General features: G+C 42.4%; 1 protein-coding gene across 4 annotated transcripts in view; it reads left to right on the top strand.

Annotated features, from left to right (window-relative positions):
- The window catches only part of Ss18 (SS18 subunit of BAF chromatin remodeling complex), a 55,810-nt gene extending 29,091 nt beyond the window's left edge, over positions 1-26,719 (top strand). Inside the window, exons 5-11 of one of the 4 annotated variants that reach the window (XM_075969264.1) lie at positions 1,872-2,093; positions 12,245-12,412; positions 13,029-13,133; positions 15,860-15,952; positions 16,657-16,779; positions 20,166-20,299; positions 25,078-26,719. In XM_075969264.1, coding sequence (XP_075825379.1) covers positions 1,872-2,093; positions 12,245-12,412; positions 13,029-13,133; positions 15,860-15,952; positions 16,657-16,779; positions 20,166-20,299; positions 25,078-25,104 — 872 coding nt within the window. In that variant the 3' untranslated portion in view covers positions 25,105-26,719. The remainder of the gene's footprint in view (positions 1-1,871; positions 2,094-12,244; positions 12,413-13,028; positions 13,134-15,859; positions 15,953-16,656; positions 16,780-20,165; positions 20,300-25,077) is intronic. The other 3 variants (XM_075969265.1, XM_075969266.1, XM_075969267.1) reach the window with 3 other exon arrangements.
- Positions 26,720-27,506: the final 787 nt, after the last annotated feature.

Genomic DNA, 27,506 nt, shown 5'->3' on the forward strand with positions numbered 1-27,506 from the left:
TTGCTTTTGTTAAGCCTTGAAAGTAAAAGTAAGTTCACACTCCTGTGGAACCAAAATCAAAAGGCACAGGTGTTTCTGCATGCTTGCTTCTTCAGATGCTTAGTTCTGGGTCTGGGGAGAAAGGAAAAGAGGCTCCTGTAATTTCTAGTTCCCTTCCCTCCCCTCCCCTCATCCCCACCCCCGTCTCCCCTTCCTAAGAAACACCCTTTACATAAACTTTCCATCAGTGTACAGACAGCTGTCTCATTCGGCGCCCATTCACATCCTTTTTTTAATGTATAGATGTTTGCCTGCTTTGTATGTCTGTACCATATGTATTCCGGTACCCAAGGAAGCCAGTAGAGGGTCTAGGACCCCGTGGGACTATACTTAAAGAAGTTGTGGGGCTGTGGTGGGTGCTGGGAATCAAACCTGGGTGCTCTCCGTCCTCACCTTTCTTTATGGTACACCATTGCCTGGTGACGGAAATGAAGTTTCTAGTGTTTTGGTATGTCTGTGCATGTGCATTTGCACATATTTTTGCTTCCATGCATACGTGTACTTCAGAACATATATAGAATCCTAGAACTTAAATTATTGGATTACAAGTACATTTTATGATGGGTAAAGTACATTTCAGCCTGGGTGTAGTGGTAAATACCTGTAATCCCAACACTTCAGAGGTAGGAGACAGGAGGTTCAGGAGTTCAAGATGATCCTTGCTGCACAGTGAATTTGAGGCCAGTCTGTGCGACAGAATATTCTGTGCTATAAACCAGTACATTTTAAAATTTGCTAGTCATTGCAGATTACTCCATATAAAAATAAAGCAGTACTTACCTTAGCTTTACATCCCTTCAGCAGTGTATGAGAGTGTTCCTTCGTGGTATGCTGGATCAGGGTTCTAGACAGGTCATGCTGAATCTAGACTGACCGGACTAGGCTAGTTGGCCAGCAGGCCTCAGGGATTACAGGTCTGCCGTCCAGCAGGCCTCAGGGATTACAGGTCTGCCGTCAGCAGGCCTCAGGGATTACAGGTCTGCCGTCCAGCAGGCCTCAGGGATTACAGGTCTGCCGTCAGCAGGCCTCAGGGATTACAGGTCTGCCGTCCAGCAGGCCTCAGGGATTACAGGTCTGCCGTCTTGCTCTGTGTTTCACACATGTTCTGGGTATCCAACACAGGTTCTCATGCCTGCATGACAAGCACTGAGCCATGTTTCCAGATTCTATTTTAGTTGTTTTGATATGTTTAAATCAAATTTTTATGTAACTAAATTTATCTATCTATTATGGCTCGGAGATTCCAAGCATACCTAAGACCTTCCCCTTCCAAGATTATTTTCAAAGTTCTCATGTTTGAAATTATCTTTCATGATTTGTTTTTCCTTTAATATTTACATGTTTTATACATAATGAAGTTAGTTTTAGAGGAAGAAATGAGGTAATGCTCCAGCTGGGTGGTTTTCCAAATGGCTATCCAGTTGTCACTGCCCTCTCGGATGGACTCTGTCTCTGTTGCCCATGGCTATAAATGTCACCATTGCTTATCATTTGCTGCATTATGTACTGGGCAGTGTGTTCCCTTGTCCTGTCCTCTGTTTGCTTATGTCTGCTAGAACCGCACACTTAATACTCCATGAGTCTCATTGCCTAGCAAGCTAGTGTTCCTTCCTTACTCCTCTCATACAATTCCTGGTTTTCCGAGGTCAATTTCCTCCTCTCTTAAGCTGGGAAAATAGCAGCACAGACCTTGTCAGAGTTACCTGTTTAAACTGTTCACTGTTCCTGTCGACTCAATATTCAAGTTGTTGCTTAGGCTGCACTGCAGTAATAAAAACTTGTACCATGTATCCCTTTAACTCATTTTCCATTCTGACCATTTCTCTTCAAAGGGCCCAACCATATACCAATGCAGGGACCTGGACCCAATCAGCTCAACATGACAAACAGTTCCATGAATATGCCTTCAAGTAGCCACGGCTCCATGGGAGGCTACAACCATTCGGTGCCATCATCCCAGAGCATGCCTGTGCAGAACCAGATGACAATGAGCCAAGGGCAGCCAATGGGAAACTATGGTCCCAGACCAAACATGAACATGCAGCCAAATCAAGGTACCTGTGCCCTCGCTTCTCCCTCTTCCCAGCTCTGGCCCCCTCGTGCCCCTTCTTCCACTTCATGATCTCTTCCGTAATTGTTCTTGTATGTGTGTGCGTGTGCACTTGCATATATACACACATGCACATACAACTTGAGTTCATTTAGCATTATTTATGTTTATGGCTGACTAATGGGGGTCAGATACCTATCACATTTGGGAATAGCCTGATCTCCCTCTCTTGTCAGCCTCTCTTGTCTTGTAGCTCTTGTCTAGGTGTCGGACCTTGTGACATTTCTTCATATTGGCATGTCAGTTGGTGGTCATGCCAGTCTTGTATCACGGAGATTTCATGGGTACATTTTCCTGTCCTGGCTGGCTCGTCCAGGCGTTCCGTTGAGAACTGAAGACAGATTCGCAGTGTGTAGTCGAGGTTAGCCTGAACTTGCTGCAGTTCTGCCTCAGCCTCTCCATTGCTGAAGCCCAGCACTGAGGTCTGCCTGAAGTAGCTGCTGTACTCTCATTGGTTTGCTTTTTGGTCGAAGACAGGCTCTGTCTGGAGTGTGAAGTAACGCACAGTGGTGCTCATGAGAAAACAGCATGCACTGAGTTGAAGCCTTGAGTCTTTACATTTGTGTTTAGAAATTAAATTGCTGAATTTGCCTTTTCAAGCTTGTTTGCCTTTTGCACATTTTATTTGGACTGCTTCATAATGCTGGTCACCGGAAAAGGCAGCATTTTGTTTCGTGTTAGAACACTGGGGTGTGTGGTCTGCCATCCAGGCACACTGTCTTAAAAGTCACCAGCCTGGTCCTTTGCCCCTGCCTTGCCACTTCTGACTGCCCTGTGTTTGAGCAGGGCAGCTCCTTCTAAAGGTGGGCGTGCCTCTGCGCCCATGGCTAGCTGCTTAGCATACTGGAGCGCACTGCAGTTTATTACCAGTCTCCGTGAAGCTGATTTCACGTTTTTCTTTTAAGTGTCCTGTAAATAATTAGAAACCAGTAACTCTGTTCTGCTGATTGCTGTATTAACGCGGTTGGCACATTGCTCCTTAAAGCTATTTCATGCAGAATGTAGTGAGCCTTGTTTTTTTAAATTTACATACACTTTTTTTTTATAAAACAGTCTTTAATTTTACATACCAATCCCAGTTCTCTCTCCCTTTCCTCCTCTTTCACTCCTCTCACCCTTCCCCCACCCCAGCCCCCATCTATTCTTCAGAGGGAAGCCAACAAAGTAGCACCGAGGCCCTCCCCCTATACCTAGGCTCTCCCCCTATACCTAGGCTGAGCAAGAAATCCTTCCATAGGGAATGGGCTCCAAAAAGACAGTTCATGAACTAGGGATAAATCCTGATCCCACTGCCAGTGACCCCACAAACTGCCCAAGCCACACAACTGTCACCCGCATTCAGAGGGCCTAGTTTGTTCCTGTGCAGGTTCCCCAGCTATCAGTCCAGAGTCAGTGAGTTTCCACTAGCTCGGGTCAGCTGTCTCTGTGGGTTTTCTCACCATGGTCTTGACCCCTTTGCTCATATTATCGCTCCTCCCTTTCTTCAACTGGACTCTGGGAGCTCGGCCCAGTGCTAGCTGTGGACCTCTGCATCTGCGTCCATCAGTTACTGGATGAAGGTTCCATGATGACAATTAAGGTAGTGATCACTCTGATCGCAGGGGAAGGCCAGTTTGGGCACCCTCTCCACTATTACTTAGAGTCTTAGCTGGGGTCATCCTTGTGGATTCTTGGAACTTTCCCTGGTACCATGTTTCCCGCTAACACTATAATGGTGAGCCTTGATCTTGATTATAGAAAAAGATCAGATCACTCAAAGGTACTCAGATAAAGGAAGAACTGGTTGTATTAAAATTATTTACATAATTTCAAAATACTAATATAGTCTGGGCTTTTTTCTTCTTCTTCTTCTTCATTTTTCTTTTCTTTTTTGGTTTTTTGAGACAAGGGTTTGGTTTCTCTGTAACTTTGGAACCTGTCATGGCACTCGCTCTGTAGACCAGAGCCCGAACCTGCCGAGCTCTGCCTGCCTATGCCTCCTGAGTACTGGGGTAAAGGCGTGCGCCATCACTTTTCGACAGTCTGGACTTGTTATAATTGTGATCTGGGATCTATTGGATGAAAAACTAGAATGGCGAATGAAGGTTTCATTAAGTTTTTGTTGTTGTTTCATCATAAAACATTTCTTTTAGGTAGTTTTTATAAAAATAAGCTACATATTTTACATTTTCTATTTAGACATAAAAGCATGCAGAGGTGGGAACACACTGCTGTGTCTATGGATAGTCCTTGTTTAGAAGGCTGGAACAATTCTAAAAATGAAAAGGAACTTTTTTCCCTCTTAAAAATTTCTCACAGGCCCCAAAGTCCTGGGTCTAACCCTTGGTACTGTTCTGTTCCCAAGCCTCAAATTTAATAAGGATTACTTTTGTGTTTTGGTTTGGTTTTGTTTTTCATTAAAAATGACAAAAATCCTTAGACCTGTTTATCTTTGTATCAAGAAACACTAGAATGATATTTAAAAGTACTCACTTTTTTTTCCCCCACTGTGTGCGTGGGTTGCTTTGTTAAGATTTATTTTGTATGTGCGTTTGTTTGCGTGGGTGCAGTGTGTACTGTGTGGGCTGATGCTTCTGGAGAAGAGGGCGCCCTCTGGAGCTGGAGTTAATGCATGGCTGTGAGTCACCAGGTGGATGCTGGGGACCAAACCCGGGTCTTCCGCAAGAATAAGTGATCTTAACCACTGAGCCACCTCTCCAGCCTGTTTGTTTTGAGATAAAGTTGCGCTGTGTACGCCAGTCTGGCCTTTCTTTAGCTTAGACTCCTCCTTCCTCAGGGGGCTACCATTTTTAATGTGTTTTTTTTTTGTTGTTGTTGTTGTTATGGAAACAAATAGTGGTGAAATTCTAAGGTCTGGCTTATGTTTAGGGTCAGAAATGTAGCACATTGTAGAATGAGTGCAAACCTGAGTTTGCAAAAAGGAAGGATGAAGATTTTGCTAAGTGATGGAGCACAATAGAATAAAAACTCAAAAGAGTTGTATTGCAAAAAAAAAAGACATAATCACATGACAATTAGCTAATGCATTGTATCATTTACTAACATATAACACACACACTATTTTTCAAGATAGGGTTTCTCTGTATAGCTTTGGAGCCTGTCTTGGAACTCACTCTGTAGACCAGGCTGGCCTGAATTTACAGAGCTCTGCCTGCCTCTGCCTTCCAAGTTCTGGGATTAAGGTGTGGGCCACCACCTTTCAGCTATTTATTATAATATATTTATATATTATATAATATATTTTATATATTGATTATATTATGCATAATTTATATATTTATATAATAAAATTTATATATTCATTATATTATATATTGTATTTATAGATTGTAATATATTATATAAAATATAATAATATATTTGTAATTAATGCTTAATGATATTTTTATGAACTGAGTGATTATGCTGTAGTTTTCTCTTTAGATTTTCTTGCTGGGGTTGTGCCCATAGGTGCATACGTACTGGACAAGTATTTTATCACCAAGCTGCTTCTCAGCCTACCCCTTGCCACCTCCCAGTTGCAGTAGTTTTCTAAATTAGTTCTGCAGGACTCTGCATTCATTCTAGCAGCTTCCCCCAGCTTCTTTTGTAAATTGCTATAAGGATTCTGTTGCCCCTCTCACATCTCTACTTTGAATTTGAAATTAGTGGGGAAAAATTAACTCCCAAATTTTTAAAATTTTAATTTTTACTAGCTCATATAAAATAAATCTGTGGATATCTTTATATATGTATATGTATATCTCTTTATCTTTTATTTGCTTAAGAAGTGGAGAAATAATCTGCTAGCTTATACCACTGGTGCTGATGTCCTGAGGCCTCACAGGATTGTAAGACAGAGTAGTAAAATTGTGGAATTCCTTTGGACTTTGAATATTGAAATGGATTCTATAAATGAGCATATAAAGTACTGGGCTCCAGTGTGGTACTGTCATCTGTGTGTTTCATTATACTTTGTTCTAACTTATCCCCTGCCCGACTGCCCTCTGGCTGGCTCCTGCTTTCCTGTCACTTATACATATGTGCAGGCAAAACACAAATAAACAATGTCTCTTCCCCCTCCATGTCTCCCACTACTAATGATGGTGATAAGGATGAAGTGGCGTGACTCCTGGAGAAGTTCCAGTCAGTAGCGTTTGCAGAATTTATATGAGGCCATTTGGTCAGAGTTTTTCAGACTTTTTCTTTTTAGATGATGAACGTAAAACATTCACATTGCTTTTTTTCAATTGTCTTATTGCAGCTATATCCTCTGTAGTGATGAGGCGAGCAGGCCTGCTTTTCGTCCTGCCCGGCTTCCACACGGCTAGCTTTACACCCAAAATAACAACACACAAATTGTATTCTTTTAAACACTGCTTGGCCCATTAGCTCTAGCCTCTTACTGGCTAACTCTGACGTCTCGATTAACCCATTTCTATTAATGTGTGTAGCACCACGAGGTTGTGGATTACCGGGAAGATTCTAGCCTACGTCTATCTTGGGTCGGAGCTTCATCGCATCTGCCTCACTTCCCTTCTTCCCAGCATTCTGTTCTGTTTACTCCGCCTACCTAATTTTCTGTCCTATCAAAGGGCCAAGACAGTTTCTTTATTAACCAATGAAAGTAACACATAGACAGATGACCCTCCTCCATCAATCCTCTTAATTTATTTCTGGTCACTAAGACTCGCTTCACTTCTGAGTGGAGAGGTGAGGGTTTTCTAACCTCTTTAGGTCTTGTGACTTTTGGAAGAACTTGAGTAATTCAACTGAATGCATTCTGCATTCGACAGAGTCCCATCAAGAAGCGGACGAGTGCACAGGCAGCATCCAGAGGGGCTCCAGGGGTGCTGCCTCTGTTGTCTCTGAGCACCAGGAGGCATCGCTCACCTGGCATGGATGTGAGAAGATGCATACGTAGTGTTGTGGGCTCCGTTAGGTAGATTTGATTAATAGATTGCCCTCATGATTAATCTGTATCTCTAGTTATGACTTCTGCCTCATGACTCCAACTCAAACTAGGTTTAGGAACTATAGGACCTCTAGTTTAGAAATTGAAATGATTATAGTATATGGGATTAAAGGGGACTGTTTCCAGTACTGGCTTCACTGCTGTGGGGCAGATCCCAAGTCATGAATCACTAACTAAATTTTGAGAATAGAAAATTAGCAAACAAAAGAGTTACCTGAAGTATCCCATAGGGGTGTCTTGTCTGGTAACATGTTCTGAATAAGCGAGTCATGCCATCTTTGTTCTTCCTCCCCATCAAGACTGGGGTCCTAAGAATATGCTGATACCACAGTTGCTGAGATAAAGAGTTTGAAGAGTATTGCAACCTTTCAGTTGTAGTTGAGATATTTTGTTACAATATATCACTTTCCTGTCATCAAAGTTAACCTGTGTTTAATATGAAAACTGGAAGATATATGAAGCATAGACACAGCCAGGAATCACCTCCAAACCTGGCATGCTTTGTATTATCCCATACGCACACCTAGGCTGTCGAGAGAAATCTTAGTAGCATTCATTGCATAATTGCATATTTTTTTCCCTTATATTCTTTGTTTAAGACGGTCAGATGTTGTTTTGCTTTGGTCACACTGTATTATGTGTGTTGATTGACGGTATGTCCTTCTGCCATAACAAATTTAAAAACCAACGTCCTTCTGTACTACTGTACAGTTATGATTTTTTTTAAATAGTAAAATAATTACAGCATTTTCCCGTTCCTGCTCTTCCCTCCAAGTCCTCCCATGGACCTCCTTGCTTTGTAGCCCAGGCTGTTAGCTCCAGCCTGTGGCTGTCTGGAGATGACTTTTGATGCTTGATCCTTCTGCCTGCATGCCTACAGGCATGCGTCTTCATGCCTGGCTTACATAGTGCTGGGGGTCCAGTCTGGGGCTCTATGTGTGCTAGGCATGCAGTGTGCCAACTGAGCTCTCTTTCTAAATCAAGCCTAGGTATTCAAATGTAGTCCATCTAGCATTTAGGTAGACAGGGTTCTTTCGCAGCACAGTGTGTTGCCACACACATGGAGAATTTTGGAAGTCAATTCAGGCAACAAGAGATGTTTACCACTGACTGTCTTTGTGAGTCATTGTGTAGTCTAGTTCTGAGGGGTGGCTAGCTAAAATAAACTCAAGCTTTGTCTGTTGTTAGGTTTATTGATCCACGCTACACTCCTTTTTATTTTTCAGTCCCTAGTAATCCTTCACAATCTAGTTCTTGGAGTACTTTGTGTAGGTGCCTGTGATGCTGGTGCGAACCCAGAGTTCCTTTCCTCGCTGCTCTTGACAGTTTTGAGGGTGTAGCTAGTTCCTTGTTAAGGGTACTGTGCAACACGTCAAGGAGTTGTTTGTCTGTGTATATGTCCTCTACACGTAGGCGACTGTAGTGCCTCTTACTCCTTCTTGGACCCCCAAGAGTGTCTCTGCCTTGCTGAATGTCCCCTAGAAGACAGGGGCATTAGGACTGAGAGTCCCAGCTGTCGAGAATAGTTAATGTAAGTAACTGCCTGGAAAGACAGTGTCTGAAGGTGGAAGTGGTGGACAGATGTGCGCGTGTGCGATGAATGTCATGAGTTAATGAACTCTAACATCTGTAAGTTCTTTTTGTCGGAGTGTGATGGTGACAGTACCAGTCACCTGTCAGTCACCCAGGCGCCTGGCCTTGGCCTGCGACAGAATAAGAAGCGTTCAAATGTTTTTCTTGACAAAATTCTCACTGGAGTTAAGGATTCCAGTAATATAAGATGTAGCATTTGGGGCTATTTTTCATGTGTTTAATATAGAATTGCAATTATAAATGGTGTGATAAGTTGTAAAATTCAAAATGGATGGTGAGTATTTGTTTTATGTCCTTTGCAGATAACTTGAAAATATATTCTAGGTTAATAAAGTATTATATATCTTTATGTATTATCATACTTTGTAGTATACCCAATATCAAAATAATTTATGTAAAAACAAGGAATATCTGTGAAGGGAAAAAGGACATGTTGCTGTTATTTGCCGAAAATGATTATCTGTAATGGATTCATTTTGCAAGCCTGCCCTTCTCTGTAGTGTGCATTCTTCGAATTGGTAGCCTTTGTTTCCATTGGCGTGTTAGGAAAACAACAGCATTCTAAACAATGACGGGGGGGGGGGGGGGGGGGGAGGGGGGGGGTTCTCAGGTCTCTGTGGTTAAGCCTTCCAGAGGGTGGTGCAAGAGCCTGATCTGAATGGTGTCAAGGTCCCAAGAGGGAAGTGACAGAATAAAGGAAAGTGGTTGTTGATCTCTTTGGGATTGGAGCTGCTGGCAGTCCTAAGAGACAGGGCTCATGGTGTGGTCTTGCCTGGCTGTGACTCTGTTGGAACTGCTTTTCTCCTGGAGGAACTTTCGAGTGTCATTGTGCTGGATGTTTGTGGATTCCACCCCTCTTCATTTTGGCTCCAGTATACAGATATGGTTTAACTATAACTGTTACTTCTAAGCTAAGAGTTCTTTGAAAAATTTTTTTAGACCAAAACTAAGGTAAAGAAGCCTTCATTTCTTGAAAATGAAATTATGCAAAGTACAGTGAGGTTGTCAATAAAATTATGAGTAATAGCATCATAAATACCTTATCATATAGGAAATGTACTTGAGAGTTTTAAGTTTATGAGTCTAGAGGGATGAACACTTGATTCTGTTTTAGAAGACCTGGGTTCAGTTCCCAGCACCCACAGAGCAGTTGTAAGTCTAGTTCCAGGGACTTCAGTGCCTCTTCAGACTCTAGGCATGTGCATGCTGCACATTTAAATTCTCATTTTTTGGCAATAAATTCAGTGAAATGAATGGCTGTTTTAGACCTTTCCTGTGGCCAAGTTTGCTTTGGGTCTGTGAACTCTGTTAAACCTTATTTTTGAGAAGCGCAAGTGAAAAAAAAAATGTAGAAAAAAGCAGGCATGCACTTTGACCTTGGACTTGAGGTCTGTCTGTCTCTTTGCTGAGTACTGTTAGCTGTCTGGTCTTGGTGTCTGGATTCCTTGGTTGCCAGAGGGTCATGGGAAGTGCGAGTGAAGGCTTGAGGGTTTCTGTGCCGGATCTCGTGCTTGCTTCCTCGCCTCTTACTGAGCCACCTTCTCCTAGCTCTGAGGAGCTCATCTCCACATTGAAGACTTCAGAGTAAGCTCGGAAAGTGTATAGTTATGAAATTAAAAACTAGAGAGAAAAGAATCTGAAGCAAAGCCGAACAGACAAAAGTGGATAGGAAAAAAAATAGCTCTGAAAACGCATTTCTTGAGACCAAACAGTTGGTCACATTGTCAGGGAGGTAAAGTTTCAGGCTCACGTTGTTCCTGGAAACTTACAGGAGTGGGCTCGCTTGGCTGTTACAATGTTTGTTTAAATTATTAACGAGCCTCTGACTCATCTGTGTCGCTTTTGCCTGGAGAACTTCCCTATGCTCTCTGGTCTTGTCACCCCGGAGTGAGGGTAAGTGGGATCCACAGACGACACTCCCGAGACTGCAGTGGTGAGAGAGTAGAGTGAGGAGCTCTGAGGCCCTCTAGGGGACAGTTTGCACTGCTAGGTGATGGCGTGGGACGGCACATCCTCACTGTGCTGCAGCAGTGGCCCTTGTGTGTCCTGGCCTCTCTCTCTGGAGACTGTATAGGTCTGTTTTCTGAGCCATGCTCTATTACATTCCTTTTCCTGGTAGTTTTTAGGGTGGGGAGGCAAGGGGCAGGGTGAGAGAGTTTAAGAGATGGCTCAGTGATTAAGAGCACTGACTGCTCTTCCAAAGGTCCTGAGTTCAATTCCCAGCAACCACATGGTGGCTTACACAGCCCTCTGTAGTGAGATCTGGTGCTCTTTTGAGGAAGAGACCTGGTCAGTCGTCCTCACCAACTTCGACCATGAAACCCAATATGGGCAAGTTCAACAGAACCACCATATACGGACCGCCCATGCCTACTTCAGTCCTGGAGGCTGAAGAGAAGGCTTAGCTGCCCTCAGAAAGAAAGGACTCTGGTTCAGTTCCCAGAACCCACATGGCAGCCAACAAGTGTTTGTAACTCCAATTCTAGGGGATCTGTGTCCTCTTCCACCTCTGGGTATGCAGGCACTTGGTACATAGAGGCACACACCCATACACACAGATACATTTTAACTTAAAAAAGAAACATTTTAGTCCTTTGATTTCAAGTTTATAAAACTTTTGAGATTTTGGAAAGGGAAAGATTCTTTTTTGAAATTTTGTCCTCAAATTGTTCAACTTACCTGTTTGTGAAGTGCGTTTACAGGTTTCTACCTACCAGAGTTGAATAAATGTCTATTAAGAAGAATAAAAGGGTAGGATCAGAGGGATGGTCGGTAGTTAAGAGTGCTTGCTGCTCTTACAGAGGACCTGATTTCCCTTCCCAACATTCATGCTCCCTGTTCTGCGGGATCCCATGCCCTTCTCCAGCCTCCTTGGGCTCCTGCATGTATATATGATGTGCAGACATCCTGCAAGCTCGCATACGTGCAAGTAAATAAATCTTTATCTTCCCTCTGCAAAAAAAAGAAAGAAATGGAAATCCAGAAGTTTGTTTCTTTTGTTGGTTTAACATTTGTGGAGTTTTACTTTTCTTAGGTTTTCTAATACTATAGTAAGATATTTTGTCTGGAAATATGGTATAGGTTTTTTTTTTTTTTTTTTTTTTTTTGGTTTTTTGAGACAGGGTTTCTCTGCGGTTTTAGAGCCTGTCCTGGTACTTGCTCTGAAGACCAGGCTGGTCTCAAACTCACAGAGATCCGCCTGCCTCTGCCTCCCGAATGCTGGGATTAAAGGCGTGCGCCACCGCCGCCCAGCTTGAAAGATGGTATAGGTAACACGGTGTAGAAAATGCCCGTGTTCAGGAAGAGGTTGTTTACTGTCTACATTTTGACTTTTGGAAAATGACGTCAGTGGCCCTGAGATTTGCTTGTTTTCCTTGCACATGAATCTGGGTGTGTGAGCTTTGTGCAAAGACTCACTCATCCTTGAACCGTTTCCTTTGTTAGATTGCACATTTTGTGACCTATGTTGTAAGACATTGTTGCATCTTTCTTAAGTTGTTGAAGTGTTATACCAGAATATTGTGTGTTAATGTTTTATATATCCTCAGGTCCCATGATGCATCAGCAGCCTCCTTCGCAGCAGTACAACATGCCACCTGGAGGTGGGCAGCACTACCAAGGACAGCAGCCCCCCATGGGCATGATGGGTCAAGTTAACCAAGGCAACCACATGATGGGCCAGAGACAGATGCCTCCATATAGACCACCGCAGCAGGGTGAGAGGCCATTTGGACTGTTCCTTGCTTAATGTAAATAACAGCAATTGAAAGGCTTTATGTTTTAATGAACTTTTTATCTAGGTAAATCGAGGGCTTTTTTGGATTCCCCTTACACCCCTAAGGTAGCAGGGTTTAGGATGCTGGAGTCTTGAGGCATAGAGGAGCTTCCCAGCACACAGCTTCCTTTTATCTGGTATTTTTAGGAAACTATTACATCATAAAGCTTTCTATCAAAATTTACAACAGAAAATGCCTTTTTAAAGAAGCTACTAAATATATGACCAAGAACAAAGCCAATTTTACAAAGTGCTCTAACTAAAGCCAAAAGAAACGAGCTTCCTACCAGCCTCAGCCCCTCTGAGAGGCTGTTTGTCTGAGTTGGTATTGTTGGATATTATTTGTATGGTCTTAGATTGACTTTGTAAATGTGACTTGTGGACCTGCTGTGTGTATATGTAAGTGTGTGTGGAAGTCATTAAGAGTGTCAGAAGGGCCAGAGCACTGGAGGGGTCTGCAGCTGAGGAGTAGTCTCTCGTAGCATGAGATTAGGAAGAGCACCTGTGATGCCATAGAGAACAAATGATTTACGTCTTGACTGGTTGTGGTTTTTCAGGCCCACCACAGCAGTTCTCAGGCCAGGAAGACTATTATGGGGACCAATACAGTCATGGTGGACAAGGTCCTCCAGAAGGCATGAACCAGCAGTATTACCCTGATGGTAACCTCTCCTAATGCTAACCTTCCCGTTTTCTATCCCTGCCCAGTCTTGATGTAGACAGCATTTCATAGTTTAATGAAGGGTGAAGAAACTACGTCTCGTTTCTTTATTTAGAGACATTTGGGTTTTCTACAGTACCAACAGTAAACGCATTTGTAACTAATTCAGAGCATATTTGTAGTTATTGTTAGTGCCATCAGGAGGTGCATTCTGTCACTAGAATGTTTTCTCACATAAAATGAACATCTTTTTATATTTGGGATGGTTCATTTGAACCTGCCGCAAACGTTACTGATCCCTCCCTCCCTCCCTCCCTCCCTCCCTCCCTCCCTCCCTCCCTCCCTCTCCTCCCCTCCCTCCCCCCCTCCCTCCTCCTCCCCCTCCCCCCCCTTCTCCTTCTTCTTCTGTAATATCTTTGTAGAGATTTAATTCACATGCTATAAGGTTTCACTCATTAGTTTAAAGACTATGGCTCTGTAGAACTATAGAGGATATAATTCCTGAATATTTTTCATTTTATTTAATGTTACATTCTTGTGAAAGAACTGTAGCTTATGTGTTTGCCTTTGAGAAAAGATGTGTCTACAAGAGACAGGCACACTGACTAGTACTGAGCAAACAGAACATTGGGATTTTTAGTTTGTGGCTTCCCCCAGCCCTCTTTAAAGGGAAGGTAACTATGAGATGCTGACTGTACTGAGGAAGAACTACATGCTAAGAAAGTATACAAGTAAATTTCTACCGTGCATTTCAAAATCTTTTTACAGAACTGGTAAAGTGACAGTGACTGTATTACAGTGATTTGTCTAATGAACTGCTTTGCCAAAATATTGATCTATAGAGTAAATTCCATTGTTATTTTAAATTTACATTATGTGGCAAAGAAGTGTTAGGGTAAAATGTTAGGACCCCTTGGCTAGAACCTAGTGCAAGCTAGCAAGAAGATGGAGTTTGGCTTGTTACAAAGGCATTTCCTCTGCCGCTTTCCATCAGCGTTTAAGGGATGCAGGGACATCTGCTTTAGACACCGACTGTCACCAAAGAGTTCCTGATAAAGCAGAGAGAACTTTATACACAATAAACATTTATTAGTAATGATGGTATATCTAGGTAATTCTGGTTAAAACAGTACCTTTATCTCAGATTTTCTTGCCATGAAATAGTAAGAATGTTGTTCTTTCTTTCTTCCCTTATTTCTTTGTAGATATATTAAGTTTTTTAATTTAGAAACTTTAATAAGCTAATAGTATGTTTACAGAAAAATTTAAAAGGTGATAATTACCTGGTAAACATAATTAATCTGAGAATAAATTAATTTTTAGATCAAGCTTAATGTACATCTTAAGCAGTTATGTTGAACTTGGTAGTTTTTGGTCTTGAATATTTCCTCAAATGTAAAATTTATCTTATTTTAAACCTTTCTATTCATAGTAGACACACTACTTTTGTAAATATTAAAGTTTAAAAGTTATAATTACTTATGCTGGTATGTTTTAAATTTAAATGGTTATGTTTTTACAGGTGTGTATAAGTATGTCTTGACATATATAGAGTATTCCGTTTATGTCAACAGTTGTATTTTCTTAGGCAAAATTGAGTATCTGTTTTCATGTTCAGAAATGATCATGTCCATAAATACCTGGATGAATAACTGGCTGAGTTTTTCAGCAGAGGGCTAGCAGGGAACATTGCTCTCAGAGTGTAACTGCAAACCCTCAGTAAAAGCAGGAGAGCAGCAGTAGGCAGTGCTTAGGGGCGGCATGGGCATGGTGGACCCCAACAGAACTCTGGTCTCCAGTACTAACACAAGGAGCGTAACATTTATCTGTGACGGTAGCCCTTCCTCCTGATTACGCATTCGCAGAACGTTAGTACTATGTGTTAGCAACTGAAAACGTTAGTTCCTATATTTTTTTAAAAAGTGAAACTTAAAAGAATAAGAAAATAGTCTACCAGTTAAAGTTGCTGTGTCATAAACTTAAGGTGTTCTCTAATTTAGTAAACAAATCTTATGAACTTTTATATTCAAGATACTCTAGAAATATTTCTTAAGAAGCCTAAAATGACAGCATTAAGAAATACATTTTTACTTGGCCTGCACAGGCAAGTGGATCCCTGTGAGTTTGAGGCCAGTCTGGTCTACAGAGAGTTCAAAGAAGCCAGGGTGAGAGACGCTATCTTAAAGTTTGTTCTTGTATCTGAAAATACTGTGAAAAACACTTGTACTTGATGCAATAAAATCTAGAGTGTTAAGAACTCACTTCAGCTTTCAGGGGGAAAACTTAAGGACCTCTTATATAATTTGTGTTGTTTTTAACATAAGCTGTGGAAGTGGTGACCAGCAGAACAGGGGTTTGAAAAATATGATAATTACATCTTTTGTTCATTCTGATTTAACTTGATGTACTCACATGTGAGAGGCCTAAATGTTCTAATTTTCTTTTTAAACATAGAATGTAAGGTTTTCCCCCTCAGTGAGGATTATCAGAGTTAAGAGAATGAGTGTGACATTTCTAAAACTGCTGCTCTTTGCTTTGAGAAAGTGCACATTAGCTCACTGTGAAAGCATTCACGTTGGTAAATACTTCTAATGCAATTAAAATTATTTTTTATGTATTTCCATTTCTTTTTCTTTCTTTTCTTCAGTTTTATCTTAAAGTTTAATTGTAGGGTTTTCACTCAGTGGCCATTAACGTTTCTTCCTGTCTCTTGTCGAATTGATGTAGGTCATAGTGATTACGGTTATCAGCAACCGTCGTATCCTGAACAAGGCTACGATAGGCCTTACGAGGATTCCTCACCACATTACTACGAAGGAGGTATCTATATACCTTCACACACGGACACACGCACACCCCTTTCCAGGAATGCAGTTCTTGTGCAGGACAGTGTTTCCCATGCAGAGCTCTTGAAGAGCACTAAGTTGCTGGCTGTCTGGAAAGTTACAGGGTCCCAGAACAACCTTACAGATACTTAGAACGTAACCGTGACGTGCCATTTCTAACAGCAGTAAAAAGACTAAAACACTGAGAAATGCTTTTTTGCTCCGTGGAAATTTCCTCTTTGAACATAAATCCATCAATCCCCACTCCCCTTACCCCTCGTGTGTGTTTGTACATATGTATTATTTACATCTCAGCATAGTGCCTTTAGGGAACAGCTTGCTGATGTCGTGTAGCTAGTGTGTGCTCTTGTAGCTGTCTTTAATTTTGTCTTTTTTATTTTATTTAGCATAGTCATGATCTTAGGACTGTGGTGCTCCAGTAACTGTAATGCTCGTATGGCAGAGGCGCTGAAAGAGCTGCAGTTCAACCTTGCACATTGGCTTTAACTGCAGTTTGTTTGGCCGAAATCCTTCTGTTTGGTTTGAGTTTTTTCTTTGTTTTGTTAACTTTTTAAAAATCAATATGGCATTTCATTTTGTTCTTGTATTGTTGGCTGTGCATCTTAGAGGGAAAAGCAAAAACTTTAACTAGGCAGACTTCTCAGTGCTTTGTTCTCCTCCTCTCCGTTTCTTCTGTAGGAAACTCACAGTACGGCCAACAGCAAGATGCTTATCAAGGAGCACCTCCACAGCAAGGGTACCCACCGCAGCAGCAGCAGTACCCAGGGCAACAGGGCTACCCAGGGCAGCAGCAGGGCTATGGTGAGAACTACTTTATTTTTCTTCCCTACGAAAAGATGTCATGGTTGTTCTTGTAATATACAAGTGGTATTTAACCTCCATTTTATTTTCATTTTTAAGCATTTATTTATTGTGCATATGTGAATACATGTGAAACAATGCACTTGTAGAAGTCACAGGACAACTTGTAGGAGTCGCTTCTTTCTACCATATGTGTCCTGGAAACTGAACTCAGGTTATCAGGTCTGGTGACAAGTGTCCCTATCTACTGCATCATCTCTCTCCAGCCCATTTAATTCTATACGCATTATTTTAGCCCCATTGTTTTAGACTGTTCCTTTTAAAGGCATGGGGAAAATGATTGAGTTGGTAAAAGTATTTACCACATAAGGATGAGGACCTGAGTCAGAACCTCAGCACCCACCTAAGGGTACTCATCCTTAGTCACGGTACTGAAGAGGCAGGAGGTTCCCTTGGGCAGCACTGAATTTTACCCAGTGAATCAGCCAGTGAGAGTCTGTCTCAAAAAAGGAAACAGATTTAACATGAGCATGTACATACATGTGAGCACATACCATAGACACAGTCATACAGATGTTCCTCTTAGGTAAACTAATAATCCATTCAGAAATGGCTACAGACTCAAGACATTGTTTAACAGCAAGGTAACAGTTACTTTAAAAGCAAGAATGAATTTGTGGGTCTGTTTGACATGTATGAACAGGAAGCAGCTTTGTATGAGTTTAGATTAATGATAATTAGGTACACAAGTACCTTTTTTAGTGCAAAGGGAAAGATTACTCAGAATCCATAAAGGCAATGTGTCGTTTTAGTTCAAAGCACTTCACACGTCTGAGGAGTATTTCCTAAATGTGTGCATCATACAGAGGATAGGGAAAGTACAGCTGTGTTTCCTGTGAAGAGCTCTGCCGGCTTTCTTTGCTTGGAATGCACAAGGCTCTAGATTTAATTCCTAATACTTTTAGTACGGAAAAGTCTATTAGAACATCCGCCTTGAAATAATTCTATTTGATGATCTGTCTGTGTCTTTGACCATTTTGCATGTAGAGATGAGTGCGTGGTGCACGGCAGCTGCTTGCCAGCGCTAACGTGCTCTGCTTGGCCCAGGAGTAATGCATTACTTTGGACTATTGGTGTTTTCTATTGTCTGGAACCATCTTTGCTTATGGTGAGAAGGAAGAACCCTACCCGAGGCCGAGATTCTTTTGTCCTCCCAGGGTGTGTGTTAACACTCTGTGGCATCATGTCTTTCCCAAGGAAGAGAAGTCTAAATAGATATGTTGAGAAGTAGTTGTTCATGGTTTTCTTCTGTTCCCAAAGACATTTCTTGCCTCTCCTAAATGGCATTTCCTTTTCATGACTTTTGCATGTCAAATCAATTTTATTGAAATTGCATGAAAACAACATTGATGTCATTAAATGAGCTAAACATACAGGTTTGTGAAAAATAGTTTTTACTGGAAGAAGACAGAAGAATTATCATTAAATACTATTTGTTGTATACCAAGAACCCTAAAGGATCTTCTCATCATGCTCCTTTATAGGCCTCTCTTGTCGAACTCTCTTCTAATATAGAGTTAATAATTGAATGTGTGAGCCGGGCAGTGGTGGTCACGCCTTTAATCCCAGCACTGGGGAGACAGAAGCAGGCGGATCTCTGTGAGTTCAAGGCCAGCCTGGTCTACAACAGCTAGTTCCAGGGCAGGCTCAAAAGTTACAGAGACATTTTGTCTCAAAAAAAAAAAACTGAATATGCAATAATTGAGTAACCTGGTAGAATTTATTTGAGGTTGAAAATTGATTATCCTCTTGTGAGATTGTCTCCAGTCATTGTGTTTATGGTAGGTGTAAAGTGGCTGTGGGAGAAGACATTGAAGTGCCCAAGCTGTCAGCTTCTGCTTGAGAAAACATCCTCCTGTTGTTGTAAAGTAGGAGCGCCTGCCTAGCCAGCGGAGTCAGCCCCTTGTTGTTTCTGGGTCTTATTATTGGTTAATGGGTAAAGTTAAGGTGTTAACAGTGATTGCTTCTCAGAGTGTAATTAAGATTTATTTAGTTGTATTGCATGGGGATGAGTGTTTTGCCTGCATGTATGAATGTGCATTGTGTGTGTGTGGTGTTTCAGGAGGTTAGAAGGGGCCATGGGATCCCTTGGAACTGGAGTTAGAGGCAGTTGTGAGCTTCCATGTGGATGCTGGGAAAAAAACCCGTGTCTTCTGCAAGAGCAGCAGTGCCCTATGGAGATAAGTTTACTAATGGTGGTAGAATCCTGTCATTTTGATGACTTCAAATGTAAATTTAGTCACACAGTTAGAAATGTCATTAATTCCCCAACTTTATTCATAAATTATGTCGTTATTTGGACCTGCTTCTTGGTTATACTGGCTGACGGATAGAAGCAGAGGTGAGCTTTGCTCTTATCACGAGTCGCCCTGGCCTTATTGCATCTTGAGTCTGTCCTACCAGCTCCCAGTGCACATTTAGTGCCTCCCGTCATTGACGGGGATTCCATTGTTTGACCTCCCGTCATTGATGGGGATTCCAGTGTTTGACCTCCCGTCATTGACTGGGATTCCAGTGTTTGACCTCCCGTCATTGACTGGGATTCCAGTGTTTGACCTCCGGTCATTGACTGGGGTTCCAGTGTTTGACCTCCCGTCATTGACGGGGATTCCAGTGTTTGACCTCCCGTCATTGATGGGGATTCCAGTGTTTGACCTCCCGTCATTGACTGGGATTCCAGTGTTTGACCTCCGGTCATTGACTGGGGTTCCAGTGTTTGACCTCCCGTCATTGACTGGGATTCCAGTGTTTGACCTCCGGTCATTGACTGGGGTTCCAGTGTTTGACCTCCCGTCATTGACGGGGATTCCAGTGTTTGACCTCCTGTCATTGACGGGGATTCCAGTGTTTGACCTCCCGTCATTGACGGGGATTCCAGTGTTTGACCTCCCACCATTGACGGGGATTCCAGTGTTTGACCTCCCACCATTGACGGGGATTCCAGTGTTTGACCTCCCACCATTGACTGGGATTCCAGTGTTTGACCTCCTGTCATTGACGGGGATTCCAGTGTTTGACCTCCCGTCATTGACGGGGATTCCAGTGTTTGACCTCCTGTCATTGACGTTTCTTTCCAGTATTTCACTTCTACTACAACCATTAACCTTGGTCAAGGTGCCAAACTGTCCTTTTTAGTTTAGACACAAGAATGTAGTAACATCTTATTTGAAATCTTTCCTGAAATTGTGGAGGATTACATACATGTGGCCAAGACTCCCACAGACCCAATATAAGTCAAAATAAAGAAATAAATGAAATGGAACTTAACTTCTGCCGTCCCCTCTAACCCTGCTCTGCTCAGGTTTGTCGGTGTTACTGTCTTGCAGGTCCTTCCCAGGGTGCTCCAGGTCCTCAGTATCCTAATTATCCTCAGGGTCAAGGTCAGCAGTATGGGGGCTACAGAGCAGCACAGCCAGGACCACCCCAGCCACCCCAGCAGAGGCCTTATGGGTACGACCAGGTAAGTTAGGTGTCCCCCCGCCCCCGTGGAGCCACCATATTGCTCTTCATCACCATGGACTTTTGTTGTTTGTTTTACTGATTTTTGAGTCAAGATTTCACTATGTTGCCCAAACTGCTTTTGAACTCATGATCCACCAGTCCCAGCCTCCAGGAAGTGGACTTTCAGGCAAGAGTTGTCAAGCCCCCTTTTCTTGTTTGCTAGTCACTGTCCCACTCCAAATAGTATAACTACTTTAAAATGTTTTGGAATGCCAGCACTGTTCAATAGCAGCTCCTCTTACTTGTGAAACAACTTGAAATAAGATACCAGCTCATTGTCCTTGGGCGCACTGTCCATGAGTGTTTCCCTGCTGTCTCCCATATTGTTGAGAGGGATTTGGCCCAGGCCTTTCTCAGCTCTGTGCAGCTCACCTGGCACACCTTTGCTGTCAGAGCTCTTGCATTTGAACGTCTCTGCGTAGTCCTTCCGCGTGTGTCTATCATCACGTCTTTTTCTCTACCCTTAGATTTCAAATGTTGAAATGTATCTTATTTATCTAGGTTTTCCTCTTTTCAGTCAGACTTCTAAAACCTGTAATGTGTGCCATAGGCACTTAGGAATGCCCCTGTTCTCACTCTCTTTTGTTGCGGGAATGATTTATTGGCTATTGACTGCTTCAGATTTGTGCATGGGTTTTCAGTGAGGATGTTTTGATAGATTCACAACTTGTAAGGTACTAAATAGGGAGTGTAGAACATGGAATTGTATATAGTTATAAAGGAGGGCTCTGAGGCCACTGTAGATGTTCTCATCCGAGGGACAGCCCAGATGCTGCATTAACAGCGTTAGAACCACAAGCGGTGGGTGCTTCCTGCCCTCCGTCAGCCGGCAGCCCCTCTTGTCTTTCAGGTAAAGACAAGAGTACAGGAGACTGACACACAGGGGAAGGGTGCCTAAGCCGTGCCCGCTTCAAAGTAGAGGAGGGTTAGAGGGGGCGGCAGAAGTTAAGTTTTATTTCATTTATTTATTTATTTTGGCTTATATTGTGTCTGTGGGTGTTTTGCCCACATATATGTCTGTGCACTGTTTGTACGCAGTGCCTGTAAAGGTCAGAAGAGGGCACTTGATTCTCTAGAATTGCCCTTGTTAGGTCTTTAGGTCACTCTCCTACTTCTGCTATTGCAGCTCTTCCTTCTTAGTCCATCTGAATTGCTAGATGAGAGAGTTTAGGTATTTCATAAATCATTGAGCAGTCCTACACAGAACTCCTGTTGATCTGTGACTTGCTAGATTAGAGTGCTTAGGGATCTAAGGGATCACTGAGCAATCCTATACCTATTGATCTGTTGGGTTTTTTAAATTTGCGTGTGGTATGACATTTGTGTGTCTATTTACTGGGGCAAGGTCTTTCACTTGAGCCCAGCGCACTCCAGTTCCTCTGTCTAGGTAGCCAGCTTGCTGTCGGACCCTTTGTTCCTTGGGTTCTGGGGCTCCAGGTGTGTGGCCGTGCCTGTCCAGCGTCTGCTCTGTTTATTTTTGAGAATGGGTGAAAGAATGAAAACCAAAGCAAGTTCTTCAGCCCAGTAGTGATATAATCATCATGGCAGTTTGTATGGTTCAGATAGATAAATTTACAGTGGGGCATTGAGAGTGAACACTCCACAGAGCATTCACGTTTTCATCTCTGTAACCAGGGCTTGGGTTGACAGCCTTGGCTCATCCTCAGCATATGCACCGCTCTCTGGTAAACTGAAAGCTGAGCTGAGCAACAAATCTCATAGCCTTTTTGTAAGAATGCATCTAGTAGCTAACTATTTTTTTAAAACCTTCTCCTTTTCAAGTCAGCACTCTACTGCCACCCATTTGGCCCCTGGGTCTTTCTTCCTGGCTTAGACTCCATCCTGCTGTTCCCCACATAGGACCTGGAGTGATCTTTTAATAACAGCAGCCAAGTTCTGATACCTTCCCTCAGGGGTGGCTTCAGTCTCATGGAGGCCCCAGGAAAGATGACTTCTTTTCTGTCTCCTGCCATATAGTTCAGCACCGTGTATTACGTCATGAGTTGTTCCCTCCCTGCATTGGCCTCTTGCTTCTCCAACATGCATCAGGCCACCTCAGAGCCCTTTTGTTTGCAGCTCCCTCTGCCTGAAGCTGTCCCCTCTGTCTGCAGTCCTTCCCAACTTGCTTTGACATATGGCTGCAGTAGTGAATGTTGATCACTGAATTACTTGGTCTCCCTTTCTCTATTTTGAAATAATAAGGGTATTGACTGATGCCTGTAATCTGAGCACTGGGGAGATTGAGACACAGTGATCATCCTTGGGGACATAGTGAGATGGAAGCCTGATCTACATTAGACTGTCTCAGAAAACACAAACAAAGTAGCTTTCTTGAGGTTTAATTTATGTAATTTACATTTAACAAACCACACATTTACGTTGTATAGTTTAATATATTTTAACTATATATGCCTATGAAGTCATCAAAACCAAAATAATGAAGTATTCAACATGCCCCAAAGTTCCCTGTGCCACCTGTGAAATGCCCGCTGCATTCATCCCTCCCTGGACGTCACTGATAGGCTTCTCCTCACTGTAGAAAAGAATAGTTTAGACGTTACCTCACTTCTTTACTTTTTATGTATTTTAAGTTTATTTATTGTACATGTGTGTGTGCTCACACATGCTCCTGCAGCAGTGTGTGGAGGTCAGAGGACAGCCAGTGGTAGTCGGTTCTTCCTTCTGGGGGTCCTGGAGACTGAACGCCGTCATCACACTTGGCAGCAGGTACCACCTGCTAAGCCACTTTGCAGGCTGAGTTGATTTATTTGCCATAATTGCTTTGATATTTGCTCATATTGTGATTATAAGCTATTCTTTATAGCTAGCTAGTATAGTATTCTGTGGTAAGGCTTTCTATCCAACTTCAGCTAAAGTACCTGAACAGCCAGGTATTTTTCATCTAAATCCTAAGTGTGGAAGGCACGTGGTGGATGTGTGCTGGACAATGGCCCTCCTTCTGGACTTGCAGCCTGGAAGTCTAGATAGTTACCAGGTGTCATTGCCTCCTAGGTGACGGCAGCTCCACAGGGTGCCTTCCCAGAATTTACATTGAGCAGGCGAGAGCATTGGAAACACTGTTGAAAAAGCCTAGCACTTTTCCAATCGAGATAGGTTTGCCTCCTGGCCTGTACCCACCAGTTACACAGAACACAAGAAGCAATTGTATTCAGGACCACTTCAACGACAACAGAGGACAGCGGTCTCAGAATGAAGAACAAATTAGATGAGCCCTCTGGAAACTGTTAGTGAACGTAGCAGAAATAAATGAGAGAGGTCTCTTCCTAGATAGAAAAGGAACTCCCTAAAAATTAGTGTAAATGAAAACCTTGTTATATGTTTACTGATGTGTACATGCTCACAAGTGCACACTGGCAGTGTGGCACACCTGTGGTAATCAGGTCATTGTGGGTTATTCTCTCCTTCCAACTCCGGATCCTGAACTCAGTCTTCAGGCTCCTTTCCAGCGACTTGTGCACAGTGTACTTCCATCATTAGAATCTCCCTGCACACACGCACAGGGGACTTGTGCACAGTGTACTTCCATCATTAGAATCTCCCTGCACACGCGCACAGGGGACTTGTGCACAGTGTACTTCCATCATTAGAATCTCCCTGCACACGCGCACAGGGGACTTGTGCACAGTGTACTTCCATCATTAGAATCTCCCTGCACACGCGCACAGGGGACTTGTGCACAGTGTACTTCCATCATTAGAATCTCCCTGCACACACGCACAGGGGACTTTTCCCACCAGTGTTGATATTGGGTGTGTTACAGTTAATCAATTAATAAGTTAACTTACTTACTTTGAAAAAAGGTGTCACTATATTCGTGGTCTCAAGAACTTCTAGGCTGAGCCGGGCAGTGGTGGCACACGCCTTTAATCCCAGCACTCGGGAGGCAGAGGCAGGCGGATCTCTGTGAGCTCGAGGCCAGCCTGGTCTACAAGAGCTAGTTCCAGGACAGGAACCAAAAGCTACAGAGAAACCCTGTCTCGAAAATCAAAAAAAAAAAAAAGAACTTCTAGACTCCTCTTTGGCCTCCATAGTGGCTTGGACTGCAGGCATAAACCATGGCACTCTGCTCATTGTGAAAGGCCTTTCTTGTGTCCTTGTTAGGGTCATAGCAGAGAGGTAGGATTAGTATAGTCCTGACGGAACTAGAGACCTGGTTGTGAGCTGGAGATGTCGCTCATACTTTCTCAGTTCGTGGGTAAAAGAAACTGAGTCTTGGAGTCTTTTTAGACAAGGATAAAGGTAGCAGCTGTTAGAACTTGAATTCAGTGTTGGGCTCAGGTTCTGTAACATAGGGCACTTAACTGCAGCACACCGACAATTACCCTTTAAATTTTTTTAAATTTTTAGTTATGTATATTCATGCATGTCTGTGTGTGTCTAGGGGGGCGGTCTATGTGTTTCTCACAGAAACTAGAAACTTTTTTTGACTCCACTGGCCATTAGATCCACCTGCTCTTCCCCCGCCCCCATCCTAGGGTTACAAGCATGTGCTACCAGGTCTGGTTTTGAAGTACTACTCCTTTCTGTAATTTACGCTGTAAAGTCCATTTACAGTTGAATATATCAGGAGAATTAGAGTGATAATACCTAATACATAAATGTTTGGATTTTTTGCTTTCCTGGTATGATGGCTTTGAAATTACATTTGTAATATTTTGTCTTAAGCTAACTTAAGTCAAGGTCTTATCTAATTCTATTTTTAAATTTATCTTTTAGGGACAGTATGGAAATTACCAACAGTGAAGATGTCCTTACATTCCAGTCAGTCTCTGTTAGCAGCATACTGTCGTCCTTCTACTGTGGACACCTGTGAAGGCTCCTTCCATTCCGCTGCCTAGCTTTTGGGAAAATCTTTGGCTAAGTGGCTGCCTTATCCCCAAGCAGCCTTTGTCGGTTAGTTTGTAAAGGCTTTGGTAGCTACCAGATACACCTGATTTCACATTTCTACTCTAGATGGCAACATTGGACAGAAAATGCATCAACATAAAGTCATTTGCTGCGACTTCGGAACTGTTCCAAACGGACTGTCGCAGGCTGAAGGTGTCAACAGCTTTGTATGTTTACGAAGGTCAAGGGGGTTTCATACTTTTCCACAGATTATTTTGTAGGGGGGGGAAATGTACACTTTTTACAGCAGCAATATTTTGTATATTATGTTTATTTTGTGTGATGAATATGCAAGGCGGTACACTACGCACTGGGCAGAATCAGAAACCCTGTTAATGTGGAGTGCGGTAGATGCTTGGTGGCTGTGGTGTCCTGTAAGACACAGGTGAGAGAGAAGACAGAAGCACACCATATTACTGTTAGGTCTTAGAGGAAGTGCGCATCTCTCTTATATACCAGATTTGCAAGGGCACTGGGATACAGTTTTTAAGTACAAAGACAGTTTTTTAAAAGCCTTCCAGTTTTGTGCATTAAAACCTTTTTGTAAAGATGACTTATAATACTGTTTGAAAATGCAAGGCAATAATTATGTTGCACCTGTGAGTGTTGGCAGGTTCGTGTCAGTGAAGTACGAAGCCTCTCAAACAGCAATAATTGAAAAGGAAGAAGCATTGGTCTTTACCTTGTTTGAGAATCAGGGAGCTTAGTGAGGACCGTCGACACTTTCTAACCACACCAAAGAGGACTCGGTGGTGATCTCATCATATTGTTTTTTTAACATTAGTATAATTGGTTCATGGCACAGAATAAGAGTCCAGGAGACTTTACACACTTGTATTTTAACTTTCTTAATTGGGTATAAGTAAAGGGCATCTTCACGTTCCTCTCTCTTCCTCTTAGTTACTGTAACAGGAAAATGCGTTTGATGGGGCATTTCTCATCTGTATGGAAAGCCTTGAGGTTGCATTTTACGGTTCCTTGTTTTTAAGCATGACATACATAATCATTATTTGAGACTGATTGTGTTAGCTGATTCGGGACATTGCACTGACAGGAAAGCATGCACTGAGAGATTTCTAAACACATCTGTTGGAGCAGACTTTGAAAGCATCTAGCCCAAAGGTAAGTTGCTGTGTCCTCACAGTTGTCTGTATCCAGGGAATAGAACATACTCTTTTTAATTGAGTTAGATTTTGCCACTTCTGGCTGGAAACAGAGCAGAAGGGTGCTGTAAATTCGAAGATGCCAAGTACACTGTTCTCAACATACTGTAATCAAAGGAGGGGTTTCTCTGTGTCTGTGTGAGTGAGTCAGTAGAAAATAGGCATCAAGTCTGCACAGATAGGCACGGGAAGCCTTGTTGTGATTGAAATGCTTGTAGGTTCTGTGCCAGGCTCTCCACCACTGTGTACTTTGTTCTATTTAAAACTGTATCAACTCTAACGAAAGAATAAATTATTTGTGATTTTAATTTTCTCATTTGTTTCTTTAAATTAGATCTCTTTGACTCTACCATTTTGTCTGGAGACCATACTCTGGGTTTTATGTGAGTTAGTCCAGTACAAATAGACTGTATTTGTATTCTAGGACTGGATCAAAATTCTCTTGCCATGCCCAAGTTAATTAGAATTAACTGTTCGGTAATCAGCGTGTTGTGTAGGCTGTTTTGCAGAATTCTTTCTCTGAAAATGAAGTCCATGAGGCTATAATCAAGATGACTGAATTAGATAAATGAGGTGAGGAGACAAAATTGTGCTGATCCCAACCTGGTGGAGATACGTTATCTCATTTGAAATGAGCTCAACTGACATTAAGAAATAATTTGTCTTGCCATCCCATCTTCTGTTGTCTTATTCTCCTTTAATGGAAACTAAAATTGCAATTTTAATAAGCAGAATTTCCTCCAGGACTTCCCTCCTGGAGACTGGTGCATTTGCAAGGCTTAATTGTTTTATACCAGTCCTATTTCGTACAAGTTGTTAATTGGTGGTGACAAAGATTACCTAACTCCTTTGGTACCTGGTAAGAACAATAGCTTCACCAGTAGCTTTTCTACCAAAGTTGACATTTTCATACAGAAAAAAAGTCAAAGTTTCATATTATCTAGTGAATAAATATTATAGCATCCCTTAAAATGCAAACAAGAGTAGTGTGGTTATTGATAAGGCTTTTCAGACATCAGTGTGCTGGTTCTATCGTGTGCAACTGTTGGTCTTATTCTCGAGCTCCATTTGGTGCACACTGGGCTTTAGTGACTT

Source organism: Microtus pennsylvanicus, chromosome 4, assembly GCF_037038515.1.
Source record: "Microtus pennsylvanicus isolate mMicPen1 chromosome 4, mMicPen1.hap1, whole genome shotgun sequence".
In the NCBI taxonomy this organism is placed as follows: domain Eukaryota; kingdom Metazoa; phylum Chordata; class Mammalia; order Rodentia; family Cricetidae; genus Microtus; species Microtus pennsylvanicus.